This window comes from Numenius arquata, chromosome 1 (assembly GCF_964106895.1).
Source record: "Numenius arquata chromosome 1, bNumArq3.hap1.1, whole genome shotgun sequence".
Taxonomy (NCBI): Eukaryota; Metazoa; Chordata; class Aves; order Charadriiformes; family Scolopacidae; genus Numenius; species Numenius arquata.
Window position 1 is genome coordinate 126890197 of NC_133576.1, and position 13516 is coordinate 126903712.

Below are 13516 nucleotides of genomic sequence, written 5' to 3' on the forward strand. Positions count from 1 at the left end.
TTGGGCTTTCCAGTCAGCTAAGAACTTTTCCTAAAATTATCTCTAATCTGCAAATTGGCTGGCTTGAAGTGCTTCTAGCAGAGGAATCAAGGGTATGCATAATGCTTCATACTTCCCCAGAAATAAGCAAAAAACATTTTGAAGACTTCACAGTTAAATCACAAGTTTGTCAAGCAGAAAACTCTTACTACTAGCACTCTGTTCAACATCTAGCCCGGCACACTCATCCTCACAGGGACTTCCGGATTCTATGATGGTATGCATAAAACTGATATCAGAGAACTGGAGAATAAAAAAAAAATAAAAGCATCTTTGACAATGGTGAAAGTTTCTGTATTGCTTTTTTGTTTGGTTTGGTTATTAAGCTTCTAAGCCCTTACAGCAAAGAGGGACACCATAAGATATAATAAATACATTCATGTAGTATGAAAAGCTGCGAATTAATGTGTTTCAGGAGGAAAACATCAGGAGAGCCTGTCTTTTGCCTCTAAATAGAATCAGACACACTTGAAGCCAGTACACTGCACCATAGCAGGATCTCTGATTTGTACGACTGTATGAGTCCGTACAGCATCAAGACTTTGGCTACTTTCACAGAGCATTTAGAACTTTGTGACCTAGGGCCAGAGCAGCAAGTAATGCAGCCCAGCACGCAATGGAAAGCATCTCTACCATGTAAATGTCACCCCAGTATGCCACTGGACATACACTCAGAAAACAGAAAAAGAGACAACCAAACTCTCTTTTTCATTTGTAAAATTTATCCCGAAGAAATAGCATAGGCACAGTAACTACGTAAAGATCTAGGTGCGACTGGTTAATCTACATGTATTATTTCAAGGCTCACGGTCTCATTTTTGCATTTGTCTCTACCGGGAACAAATATTTTAGGAAGTTTAATTACAATAATAATTAAACAAATTCCACCAACAGGCAGATCAAAGTTTTTAAAAACAGAGAAATTCTAAGTTTGTTGAATTTTCTTATTCAGATATTACTACCATGATAACTGTGTGTCGTCAATGCTCTCAGCGTGAGCATTCAGTTTGAAGAACAAACAGAATGAGGCTATTTCAAACTCAGCGAAAAGCTGGATGCAAATGATTTCCCATCAAGAGCAGCTTCTCCACACATGAAGACACACATTTGCAAATTTGTTTACAAGGATTTAATGATCACATTCTAGTATATTTATGGCCATTTGTAAAATATTTTTCTGTAAGACTAAAATCTCACCCAACACTTTGACCCTGCATTGGGATCCAACAGCTCAGCTATACAATCCATGCATTCTCACTGAAGTCATATCGCAATAGAACAAAATTATCTTTCTATGTGACTGGTCTTTTTTCACTTAAAAAAATTAATCTTTTACTCTAATGGCATTCCAACAAGATACAAAGTAAAACATCATATGGAAAAATCAAATTATAAACCACAGAAGTCCAGAAACTTCTAAAAGTGAAAAAAGGAAGTGACTCCTCTGAGGAAAAAAAGAAACAAAGATAAAATAAAGGGAAATTAAATATAAATATTATGAAAGACTAACCAGTTTGAAAAATTAAACCTTCACCTTTCATTGATTTTCCTTTTTCTAACAGTTAGAATAATAATAATATAACACAATAATCTTAAATTAAATCTGTAAAATAACACAATAATCTTTAACTTAAACTGGAAAGCTATTCATTTGAAACATTGTTTAACCAAGTAATTAGTAGTGTTCTAGTAAACATCTTTAAAGGTGCTAAGTGCTGAACAGTCACCCAGGAAAGAAATACTTTCCATGAAGCAAAGATTTTGCACTTTTATAGGTTTAGGTGACATTAACTATTCAACTGTACCAGATAAATATTTATGATTTTGCCACTTTAAAATATTTATGTGAACAGATATAGCGGGAGACAAATTCTATGGATATTTACACCTAGGAATAAGAGAACTTTCTGTATTCCTCTTCCTGGATTAATGAGTTTGCTCCAATCTGAGTCTGAAAATCCTTTTCCTCACCTCCCTAAGTACTCATAAGAAGAGGGAAAACAAAGACAGACATAGTCATTGGATGGATTTGAGCTAGTTGAACTTTCACAATATTTAAAAATCCCCCTACTGAGGTTAATCCTTACCTCACTTCTTTACTCATGATTGACTTCCAAGGAAGAGAAAAAAGTAGTTTCATTGCTTAAGCAGAATTTTTTAAAAAAATGCTTGAACAAGAATATATTTAAAACTTCTTTAACAAAGCTACATCTGAATAGAAATATAAATGAAAGCATACTGCAGATTCATTGGTATGGAAACAAAGGAAATAAGAATATCATAACAAGGGACAATCTGTTAAGTCTGATGTACTCTGCAAGAGTTTCTCAGAGGTGATGAATTTGGTTTGTCTTCCACTTATTTATCACATTCTTGGATTACTAGTATACATTCACTGGACAATACTCTGAAAGCATTTCAATAAATATAAATACCGATACATATTTCCACTACATGCTCTTTGTTTGTGCTTTTAACCACTAAGACATGATAGGAGAAAGGAAAGGTAGAGCAGCATTCAGAGGTTATTTTGTGGTGGGGAGCAGGGAGAGAGGAAATTGTAAGAAAACAGTTTTTAAGTTAATACAAAAGTATTTGGCTGAACACTCCATTAAAAATGGCTGCAGTCTGTGCTAGCACATTTCTGCGTTTGCAGAAGCAGGTGATTGTTATAAAATACTTAACATCTACTACACAAAGGAGGAACAGAAAAAAAAAAAAATACTCATTGTGTACAAAAAGAGGCCCAATGCAACATATTATTGCCAGCAAACTTACCAGTCGTCTCCTCTCCTCTTCAACAGCAATCAGGAGCCGAGCAAACTCTTTCAGTGACTGGGCTGAAAAGAAAACGAAGAAAAATAATGTCCTGATTTACATTTTGCATCCTGATAACATTTTAAGAGCAGATGAGTCCATTACCTGGACTTAAGCTGTAGTGATAGGATACTGCTCTGATGTACTACTCCACTGAGTAGTCTTTAAATGAGGCATAGACAGAAATGAGCAGTAGGTCAAGAGCAGGTAAAAAACAAAGGAAAAGAACCCGAGTCTTAAGAGTCGCACATCTGAAAAATAAATTTTTAAATGGAATATGGTGAACTGCTTTTCCTGACATGTGCAAAGATTAGCCTCAAAACAAAGAATTATACAATCAGCCATAAAATTTACTTCAGCACACAAGGATTAGAAAGAAACTGAAAAGAAAAATCTTTAGTTTCTCCTATTAAAGTGCAGTAACAAATATATGCAAGACCTCTGAAAAATATTGAGGTAAAAATGTGAAAGTCAACGTTTTTGAAGAAATGTGTTACTTATGCCAAACATTTAGGTTTAGCACCTCTTTGGCTTTATGTTTTGCAAGGACAAGCTCTCAGGTGAGGAGAGCAGATGATTGATTTGAATTCTGTTAAAACTGTGAGAGAGTCTTTCCTCAAAACTGCCTTCAAATATAAGTCAAAGGGCTATAGAGGATATCAACAGACAAATAATAAAAGTATTAACCCATAAAAGAGGCACGAAATGGGAAAACATTCAAAAAACTCTTAAGGCTTTATTCTCACGTAAACCAAGTAGTGCAAATCTCTCTAGAAAAAAAAAAAAAATCTATCTCTCCATTTATATTACTTTCTCAAGGGCATATGGGTTGTGTAGAATTCAGCATCACAGTTCCACAGACAAAAATGCCAGAGAAGAGTCATGTGAAGAGAACTAAGTAGCTCTTTTTGCTTTGTCCTGATGCAGCAGTAATTGCTGCCAATGACAGGATGCTAAATTTCATGGTTTAAAACTCTGATCTCATGATGCAGATTCATAAATCCTACAGCTTCTCACAACAAACTTGAGGCAATCTAAATCATCTTATAAAGAGGAAAAAACTAAGGAAACAAAACTTGTAGAATTTCTCAAAAGAACAGGCTTCAAAAATTCTTCACTGTTAACCAACATGCACTGCTGAGGGTATGCTAACAGAACTCTTGTCCTCTTAATTATTCTTCTATCTTTTTAAGTGTTTTTACAAAACATATCCCTCTCCAATAATATGGCTTCATCCTCTCTCAACTTCCCTGAAAGATTTAAGGATTTCCAGAGGTTCTGCTATGTTCCAGTATCTTCTAAGAGGGAACCAGCATCTAGCCTGCCTTGTCAGCATTCACAAATTGCTACTTAGTTTTTGAACTATACCCAAATCATTTCTATCCTTTATCCCACCTGGACATTGCAGAGGTCACTCTTGCATTCTTCTTGCTCTCTTTTAACTTCTACAGCTGAAGAAAACCTTGCTGTTTGTTCCAATTTCTTCTGCAAAACCTTATATAGTTTACTTTTTGCAACTGTAATGCTGTACCTGGATATCTTGACATCTAAGTCATTCTTTGCTGTCAAATCCTTTATTCCCCTCTTATTACTCAAGAGCTCTTAGTTTAGTTCAAATACACCTGGCAAGTTAAATGTCCACTCAGTTGGGTCTCAAGCCTTTTCCTTTAATATTTTTCCCTGAGAACACAAACACAAGTAAATTTTGCCACCTCTTCAGAAAAATAAATTCTAGGCCTCCTGTACAAACTTCTGAACTCCTCGACTCAGGCTCACCAGCTGAGCCTTTCAGTCACTGACTTTCAGTTACTTACCAGCTCAGCCTTTATCAGAGTTGCATCTTGAGATCAAGATCTTAAGTTTGCTATCCACTGAATTAACTCAGTCTCTTAAAGTCAGCTCTTATTATCCGAGCTGCAAAAACCAGGTAAAGAAATAGATGAGGTTGTTACCTCATAAGAAATCTGTTGAGTGTTATATTCAAGAACCCTGATGTACCTCTTATGAAACCCTAAAATCTAAATAAACAACAAGCTAAACACACATGCTCTAACTATTTCTTATTTTCACACTGATATCCCCCAAAATCTAACAAGAAAATCCTTGCTTGTAGAAAACAAGACATAGCCAGTTCATCCCTCGCACATGTGGCAGAGTGATTCTTTACCCACCATTAAAAAAATTTAATCTTTTCAAATAAACTAGATAAACATATTGTTTGAATTTTATTACCTATTCAGGGAATTAGGATGCACTTTAGAAAAACAGCTGACTTCCCAGTAAAGCCAGCGAGAGAAATTGTTTCCAGATTATTTCAGTGAAATAACTGGTCATTTTTAACCGCAAGATGATGTGCTACTGCAATCATATGTTAAAATTCCTTTCCTTCTCCTTTTTTCACTTTTTTACTGTGGAGTCACTCACAATGACAGAAGTATTTCAAAGAGAAATGATCATATGAAGCACTGCATCTTTGTGAGGACAGCAGATCCAGAACCTACTGAAATTTAAGTTTTCCCTACCCACATCAAGCCTTATGGTACTCTTCACTTAAGTTTCTGATCACATCATTAAAACCGTCCTTAATACAACAAAAGCTTATGAATATTTTTTTTTTCATCATCTGCAATGAGAAAGCTAACACTTCACACCTTTCAGCAGCCAAGCACAAATACCGCCAGCTCCCAGCCCCAAGGTATGGGCAGGACTTTATCTAAATCAAATAGAAAGGGTGGGGTACAGGCAGGTAAAAGCAATACAGTCTGGTCAGGCAATATTCAGAGTTTAAGGAGCAAGAAGATAGTAAAGGAAGAACAGCAGGAAGCAAAAACTGGGCAGAAGGATGAATGGAAACTCTGAGGAGGAAAGAAAAAAAAAAAAAAACCAACCAGTAAGGGAAGCTTTTGATTCACCCTAATTTCAAGGCAGAACCAAAGGGGTTTTAAGTTTCAAAGTTTTTTGCTTAGGATTCAAATAAAACTAGGAGAGAGAGAAAAAACGATAAAAATATGTTCTGCAAGTGTGCAAATCAAGATTCTCCTCATTGTTTAACACTTACATAAAGATATTAATATGCTCCCTATACAGTGCCACAGCTGAAGACTGAGAAACTGTTCCCATCTTCTATTCCCTGTTGCCTCGCCTTTGGGGGGATAATAAAGGTCAAAGTTTCACTAAGAGCTCTTCAGCAGCACTAAGACAAACCATTGCTCTGACCCTAGAAACACCTTCGCGTCAGTACTGACTACACCTCCACTGGTTGCTGCCCAGCATCCACCACATCCATCCTTTTTGCGCTGGTCAGTACCCACAAAGCCATGGAGTGTCCTTTCCCACCTCAGGAGGTGCACCGGGAGAACAAGTGCTTCGTGTAACTCGGACCATAATGAAGGATGCATGCCCAGAATGCAGACACAGCTCAGCAACATGGACCTCTCTGGTGACCCCACTGGCTGGTCCACCTTGCAATGGCACCACATAATGTCAAAAAAGGCTTTACCACCGCCAGATCTCCCACAACACCAATGAACATTGCAGTACTTATGAGTCTTTCACGTTATTACACCCTTCTTTCCCATACATTCCCACTCAGTCTGACCTCCTTTAAAGCCAGGGCATGTCCCCAGAGAACTTCATCTGTTCTGGAAGCCGCAGCAGGAGGTGGTAAAGGGAAGGCAAGACAGCCCTCGCTCCTCTTTCCCGTGTCCGCTACTCCCTTCTTCCCTCCCTCTTTTCCCACAACTCCCCTCTGGTTGCAGAAGGGTGACAGCTCCACCTCACCTGGGGACTGGGACAGGCAGATGGAGGGATACACAGCACAGAGCTCCCTGGAGGGTGTCAGGGCTCCCCAGGATGGCTCACCCGCAGGGCCACCAGATACCCCAGAGAGCTGGACCGGGCATCGCTCCCCTCCACCACCCAGCCCCCTCTCAGGGTTTCCGTGTGAACCTGAGGGTAACACCCACCTCATTCGGGATTCCCAGCTCCCAACAGGAAACAAACAAACAAATATTTCAGCAATAATAATTGGAGGTGCTTTTGCATAGTTAAAAAAACAGAAGATTTAAAAATCAGAACCATTTGTGTCAGATGTGGCTCCACTGCTGTCTGTCAGGAAGCCCGGGAATTACACGCAGGCCTCACAACCTTTTCATACTAATGCTGCAACATTTTTATTCCCCTTTCCCGCCCCTATTTTTAATCAGAATAGACACAGTAGAGTTAAAGTGAACTTTGTAAACACTAAACACTAGATGGGTTGGGGGTAAGAAGGGTCAAGTATTTTAGAAGAGGAAGTCTCATGGGAATGTGCTGATAAGAGCTAAATTCTGAAAACATACCATTAATATAAAGTACAACATATAAACCTAACTTATATTAAATATGAAGGTATTTTTAATGATTCTCAAAATCATTATTGTTATTGGTGGGACATTTTAAGTAAAACAAAGTGCTGCCTTAATACTTTATTCTAAGTCATTAGGAAATACTAGCTTACAAAATCCAAATAGTTTTACAGTCTGCTCTTTATTTAAGGGCTATTCAAAGGACTTGTAAGATACACTTGGCATCATGATGGAAGTGATGTCTGTGAAACGCAACGCCCAACAAGTAAAAACAATTGTATATGTACCCAGCTGTACACTTGTGGTCTCATTCATCACAGTTAAAACAGGTCGCCAGCTGTTTTCTCTGGAGTGTTCCCAACCCAGCAATAATTTGCTGCAAAATTTCCCTTGTTCAGGAGAAATAGCTCCCATTACTGTATTAAAAAAACAATTAAAAAAACCCCAACAACCAAAAAACCAAACCCTCCATTTTTAAATCTGAAGTCTTTTAATTAACTTGCTTCATAAGGAAACAAACTATCAGTACCAGCAGCTCAAACCTTAACGGCGTTCCAAAAGATGCACGTGTTTCATTTGGATTTTTATCCCTATCATTTCAAACGTAAAATACAGATCCACAAAAATCTACACTTGCATAATCAAAAGAGAACTGAAGATTAGTGTAGGACTAAGTGAATGAGGGAGAAATGTAAATGGATAAAAAAATTATTTATCTGATTCATGATCTAGAATTCTGGTTTACTGCATTAAAATCCACCCTGTGGTTCACAGGAAAAAAAAACATGTCCTTAATAAACTTTATGAGCTATTTGCTACATACTTGTGTAAAGAACGTATCACTTTAAAACAACGTTATAGGCATTATTGAATTATTATATCAATAATTAGCTTAATAGTAAAGAGTTTAGTGTTAGCAATCATAGAATCATAGAACAGTTTGGGTTGGAAGCGACCTTTAAAGGTCATCTACTCCAACCCCCCTGCAATGAGCAGGGACATCTTCAACTAGATCAGGTTGCTCAGAGCCCCATCCGGCCTGGCCTTGAATGTTTCCAGGGATGGGGCATCTACCACCTCTCTGGGCAACCTGTGGCAGTGTTTCATCACCCTTGTAAAAAAATTAGACTAGATATGAGGCAGAAAATCTATCCTCTTTTAGTTTAAAACCATTACCCCCTGATCTTTGTTTTCTTCTGGTGGCTGTTCCCATTTCTGTCTCAGGGAGGGCAGAGCACGGTTCCACCAGTTCTCTCTTTCACAGACTCAATGCAATGCATTGCCAAATGTTACACACAGTAGGTATGATGCCATCTATATTTAATGAGAAAAGAAAAGCATCATATATGAAACCTAGAAGTAGTTTGATATGAGCAATACTGAAGTCAAAGACGTAAAGCCAAGTTTGGAAGGTAATGTTCAAGGTGAGATAGAATGGAAAGTTAGTGTGGAAGACAGAATAAAAATAAACAGTATTTTCTGTGAAATGGACTGTTGGATTAACTTAGACATACAGTCTTAAACAATGCATAAGCAATTTTTAAATACTCTAAAGTAAACTAAAAAACATCTTATGGTATTCTAAGCAGGTATCACTACTATCTTCAGATACATGAATGCCAGCATGGAAAAAATATACATACAGAAATATGTCATTTGTTCTTACATCTTCCTGTCTAAAAAGCAAAAATGTGCAAACCCACCAGAGATTTCCTTCTGTCTTCCTGCTCTGACTGGGGAAATGCCAGGCCTGTGCTGTACATTGCTCCCGACACACTTTGGCAAAGATGTCTGTCAAGTACATCCTCCCTCCAGAACTGGCCATGTCTGGCACAGACGTGCTATAGCAGGCTCTGAATTTGTGCTTGAGCATGAACTTCAACTAATGTCTCCAAGGGAGTTTTTTCCGGTAATACTGAATCAGAATTTTCCCAGAATTACTGAATCAGAATTCAAGATGGATCTATAAGGAAATTTCCCATGGATTAACACTTGTTTACTAGACTTCAGTGACAACGCAGAATAAATGCAAGATCCGTGGGTGCTGGGAGGGCTGGAAGAAGAGACTTTCTTTTCCAATTCCAAAATGAAAGTAAATATTATTAAATAGTTACTAATTCCCAAATGCATTTCCAGAGCTTTTAATGACTAGCATTAATTGCAGCCACAAATGCTATTTCAAGCAGCTTTTCAAAAAACCACATCATCAAAAAAAATTTCTACCCTGCCTTCTGTGACTTTAAGCCATATTGAAAAAGTATGGGGTGGGGGGAAGGAGGGAAGGACGGGGAAGGAAAGTAGGACAAGAGGAGCAACAGATGGTTTCCTGATTAGACAGAAAAATCCCAAATTTCAGATTAACACCGACAGGCCATCGCAAGTATCTGGAATAAAGAGACAATAATCTGCTTTCTCAGTACTTTCTACCTAACAAGAACGGTGGATGTCATAAAAACCAGGTAACTGAAGGTAATTAAACTGGATGTCTCAAAACGTCACCACTGTGGCAAGTTTTCAGCATGCCAAAATGTAAATCCAAAGGTGGACTGTCTTGAAATAAGGTTCCCAAAGCATTCCATTCTCTTTATCTTTCAATATGTTGGCTATGAATTTAAATACAGCTTTATCTTATACAATACAGATTTCCTTTACCACTGTCACAACCTGGACTGATTTATTAGCAATTCTTCTTCTTCCCTTTTTTCTACTGAATAAAGCCTATGATGCATTACAAGTGAACAATTATCTACAGCTTTAAATGGCATTACAGTTTAGCCCAAAGGGAACAAACTGCAGGATCAGCACCTTAGTCTGCAAACTGAAATAAAGAAAAATTTGTGCAATTTAGAAATATTTCATAACCAATGCTGACTGGGCTTCAGTACTGCTGTAATATAATTTAAAAAATAGTAGTGTAAGACAACTGCAACATATCCCTACAGAAAACGGTACTTTTCTTCTGTTTTCAAACAGATTTTCACAATAGCTATATTTGGATAAGTACGTCTGCTAAATCTTCCCAATTATTATTCAGGTTTTCATTTTTTGCTGGCCGCCACTACTGCCTCTGCCACTTCCACCCTAGGTCCGCTTCCCTCGCTTTCCAAGTGGCAACATTTTTTTTAGAGACTTCAGTCTGGAATACTGAGATCAGTACCATAAATAATATTTACTGGGAAATCAGAAGAGAAGAAAAAAGAAGGGCAGAGGAGGGCAAGATTTGAAACGTTGTTTTTCTTACATATGTTGTTCTCTTCTGGGTTTCATTGCCAAGATATTAGAGGAAACAATTAACCGCTTTCTTTTGTTTAGGTTTAAGGTAATATTGCTTAGGTATCTATGTAAATTCCAGTTTGTAAGCTAAGAGCATGTCAGATGCACTTTAACTCTGAGCTGACCATTGGTGTCAAAAAATAAATTATGTTAGAAGATTCCATTGTGGAAAAAGAAGTTAGAATAGCAAAATAATGGTTCATCTCTTCATGGTGTTTCAGTCTCATTTAAATTTGGAAAATTAATATTGGATGACATGCCTTATCCTCCATTTGGTTTCTCTTACTTCCCTAAGCTGGATACCAGATTTTATGGATCTGTATTAAGGACCTCATGCATTCCTTTAGTGTGTGTTTACATTTACCACAACCTCCATAACAACAGGAAAAAAAAGGCTATTTGTCCCTTCCTATGATACAATGAAATATACTTCTGATAGTAAAAGACACAGGCTGAAGCAAAGATTCAAATGTACAGGTTTTAAAATTACATGGAAATACCCCAACAGACACTCTCAAATTGACAGCAAATTCTGCCAGCAGACAGTGGTTTAAATTCACAGCCCAAATAACCACAAATTTCCTTGAAAAATTCCATCATGGGAAGGTACACAAAGGTGGAGGCAACTCTGTCTGGTCTGTATTGCTCTTGTGATAGAATCAAGACATACTTAGAGCAGACAAAGTGAAACAATTTCAGACTCAATAAATGTACATTCTTACTATCAGCTCAATAATTTATCTGATAAGTAAACTCTGCAAAGGCTTAATCCAGTGTATTTTTGTGAATTAGTACCATGATCTTTCAGACTGTGAAGTAATTTCTACCTAATCCAGACTTTGAACTTTCAATTCTGATTACCAAAAAAAAAAAAAAAATTCCATCCAATTTCAAGGATGGTTTATCCGGACTTAACACAGACACGCCCATAAGAAAAATAAATAGTAACTACTGCTGTAAGTTCGATCCTCCCACAGAGCACAATTTACAGTGGTAATTTTGTTTCCTTTGGCAATTCCCACTTAGAACTGTGAGGAAAGGTATTTTACCAATTTTTTTTCAATTCTTGAAAATAAGTATGCTATCTTACAGAAATAAATCCAAATTTTCCAAACAAATCCATTATACACCAGGAAGGAAAAATATGATAAGAGACAAAGAGACATAGAGGTGAAAAATGCCCAGTTTAACATTTCTGCAAAGAAATTACACAAATGAGGAAATGAGAAAAAAGACAAAATTAAGACTTTTATGCCAAAATTTATGGTTCAAGGACTATGTATTGTTCTCCAAGTATGATCACATCTTCCGCTATATACTGATAAGCAGAAAACTTTATCAGAGCACAGCTACTGATATCTGTGTAACTAAAATTAAACAAACAAACCCCAAGGCTTTTCTCTACTTCATTGGAGTTTAAACACTGTAAATATATAGTATTTATATATATAATAATATTAATAATAATATAATAATACTATGGCATTTGGTCCTCTACATCATAATTTGGAGCATATTGGCCCTTTGCAGAGAGACGGTTCAGGTAACAAATGGTCCAAATTCCCCATGACAACAAAATCAGAAGTGAAACTACCACAGATTCAGTAACCGCCTCCCCGCTTGACCTCCCCTAGTTCATGGCATTCAATCCTTATATGTTTTTTAGGGAGTGTTCCCCAAGAACAGATGTTGAAAAGCCCTTCCACAGCTGGCCATAGAACAGGCACAAGCATTTCCCCTGACCAGTCTTCTGGGTTTTGTCACACTATATGGGCAAGAAGACAAACCAGCCGAAGAGGCCAGCAAGTTCCGCAATAACAATGGAACCTCCTGTCTGGGCACAATACACGTGTGCCCCAAAGTGTAGACTAATATGTGAACCATACAAGGCAACAAATCAAGATCTAAGCTTAATCAAAGCCCAAAGGTTTGCAAGATGTGTTTGCAAGTACAGTATAATACGTACATACCGTATTAGGCAACTGGGATTTTAACTCAGAAATAATTTCATCTTGCAAAACTTAATGAGCAAAATATAGCAAGGTATTTTATGAAGGTTTTCTTTTTCTAAACATATGTAAAGCATAAACTGCAGGGTCACTATTAGAAGTAAAAATCCTTTTCCCATTACAGAATTTTATTGAAACAAACCTTTGTTAGCATAACTATCTAACTCCAGTCAAACAGCATGGTACTCAAGAATTGTTTGCTGTAATAAGTAACTGTTTTGTCACAAATATTTAAGCAAACAAATACAAGCCTTGTACAAAAGTTAAAACAATTCTTTGAGCCAAGACATTTACACTTTCCACTCCACTTCTTTTCAACAAAGTTACAAAAAAAAGCTCTACGTGTTCGTGTACAAACTAAGAAGACTCACAGTGGTCAGGTTATCTAGAATTCCCAAATCCACTGTCAGCACTTGTCAAGCACAATACTTGAAGAGATAACCTGAAGACATACAATGTTACCCAATTTAAATAAATTCAATGACTTGACTTAATATCAGTAAATTGCCATGTCCTACTCATGCAGAACCTCACAAAGCAAATACAAGTAGAAAATTCTAGATGGATCAAAAAGGGCAAAATATTTCCTACAGTCCCGAAAGATTTTTAAAGTTTATAATGGTTGTCTATCCCCACAGTATGTTAGTAACAACAAAAACAAAAACAACCCTGCACCAAACAATTACTCAAAAACCACCATCACACTTTTAACACTTCATTAAAAAACAGCTGCAATGTATCTACCCTGTGTTAGTGTTCTACTCCGCTTATAAAAGCAGCAAATATTTTGAAAATATATAATTCAAGTAAGTTCACAGACGACACCAAGTTGGGTGGGAGTGTCGACCTGCTGGATGGTAGAAAGGCTTTGCAGAGGGATCTAGACAGGCTGGCTGGATGGGCTGAGACCAACGGGATGAGGTTCAATAAGGCCAAGTGCTGGGTCCTGCACTTGGGTCACAACAACCCCATGCAGCGCTACAGGCTTGGGGCAGAGTGGCTGGAGCTGCCTGGCAGAAAAGGACCTGGGGG

At 37.4% G+C, this 13516-nt stretch overlaps 1 protein-coding gene across 1 annotated transcript in view; it reads right to left on the reverse strand.

Moving 5' to 3' along the window:
• ARHGAP42 (Rho GTPase activating protein 42) overlaps positions 1-13516 on the reverse strand; it is a 157344-nt gene that overhangs the window by 96387 nt on the left and 47441 nt on the right. The window contains exon 3 of the mRNA XM_074144890.1: positions 2818-2879. Within this exon, the coding sequence (XP_074000991.1) occupies positions 2818-2879 (62 nt within the window). The remainder of the gene's footprint in view (positions 1-2817; positions 2880-13516) is intronic.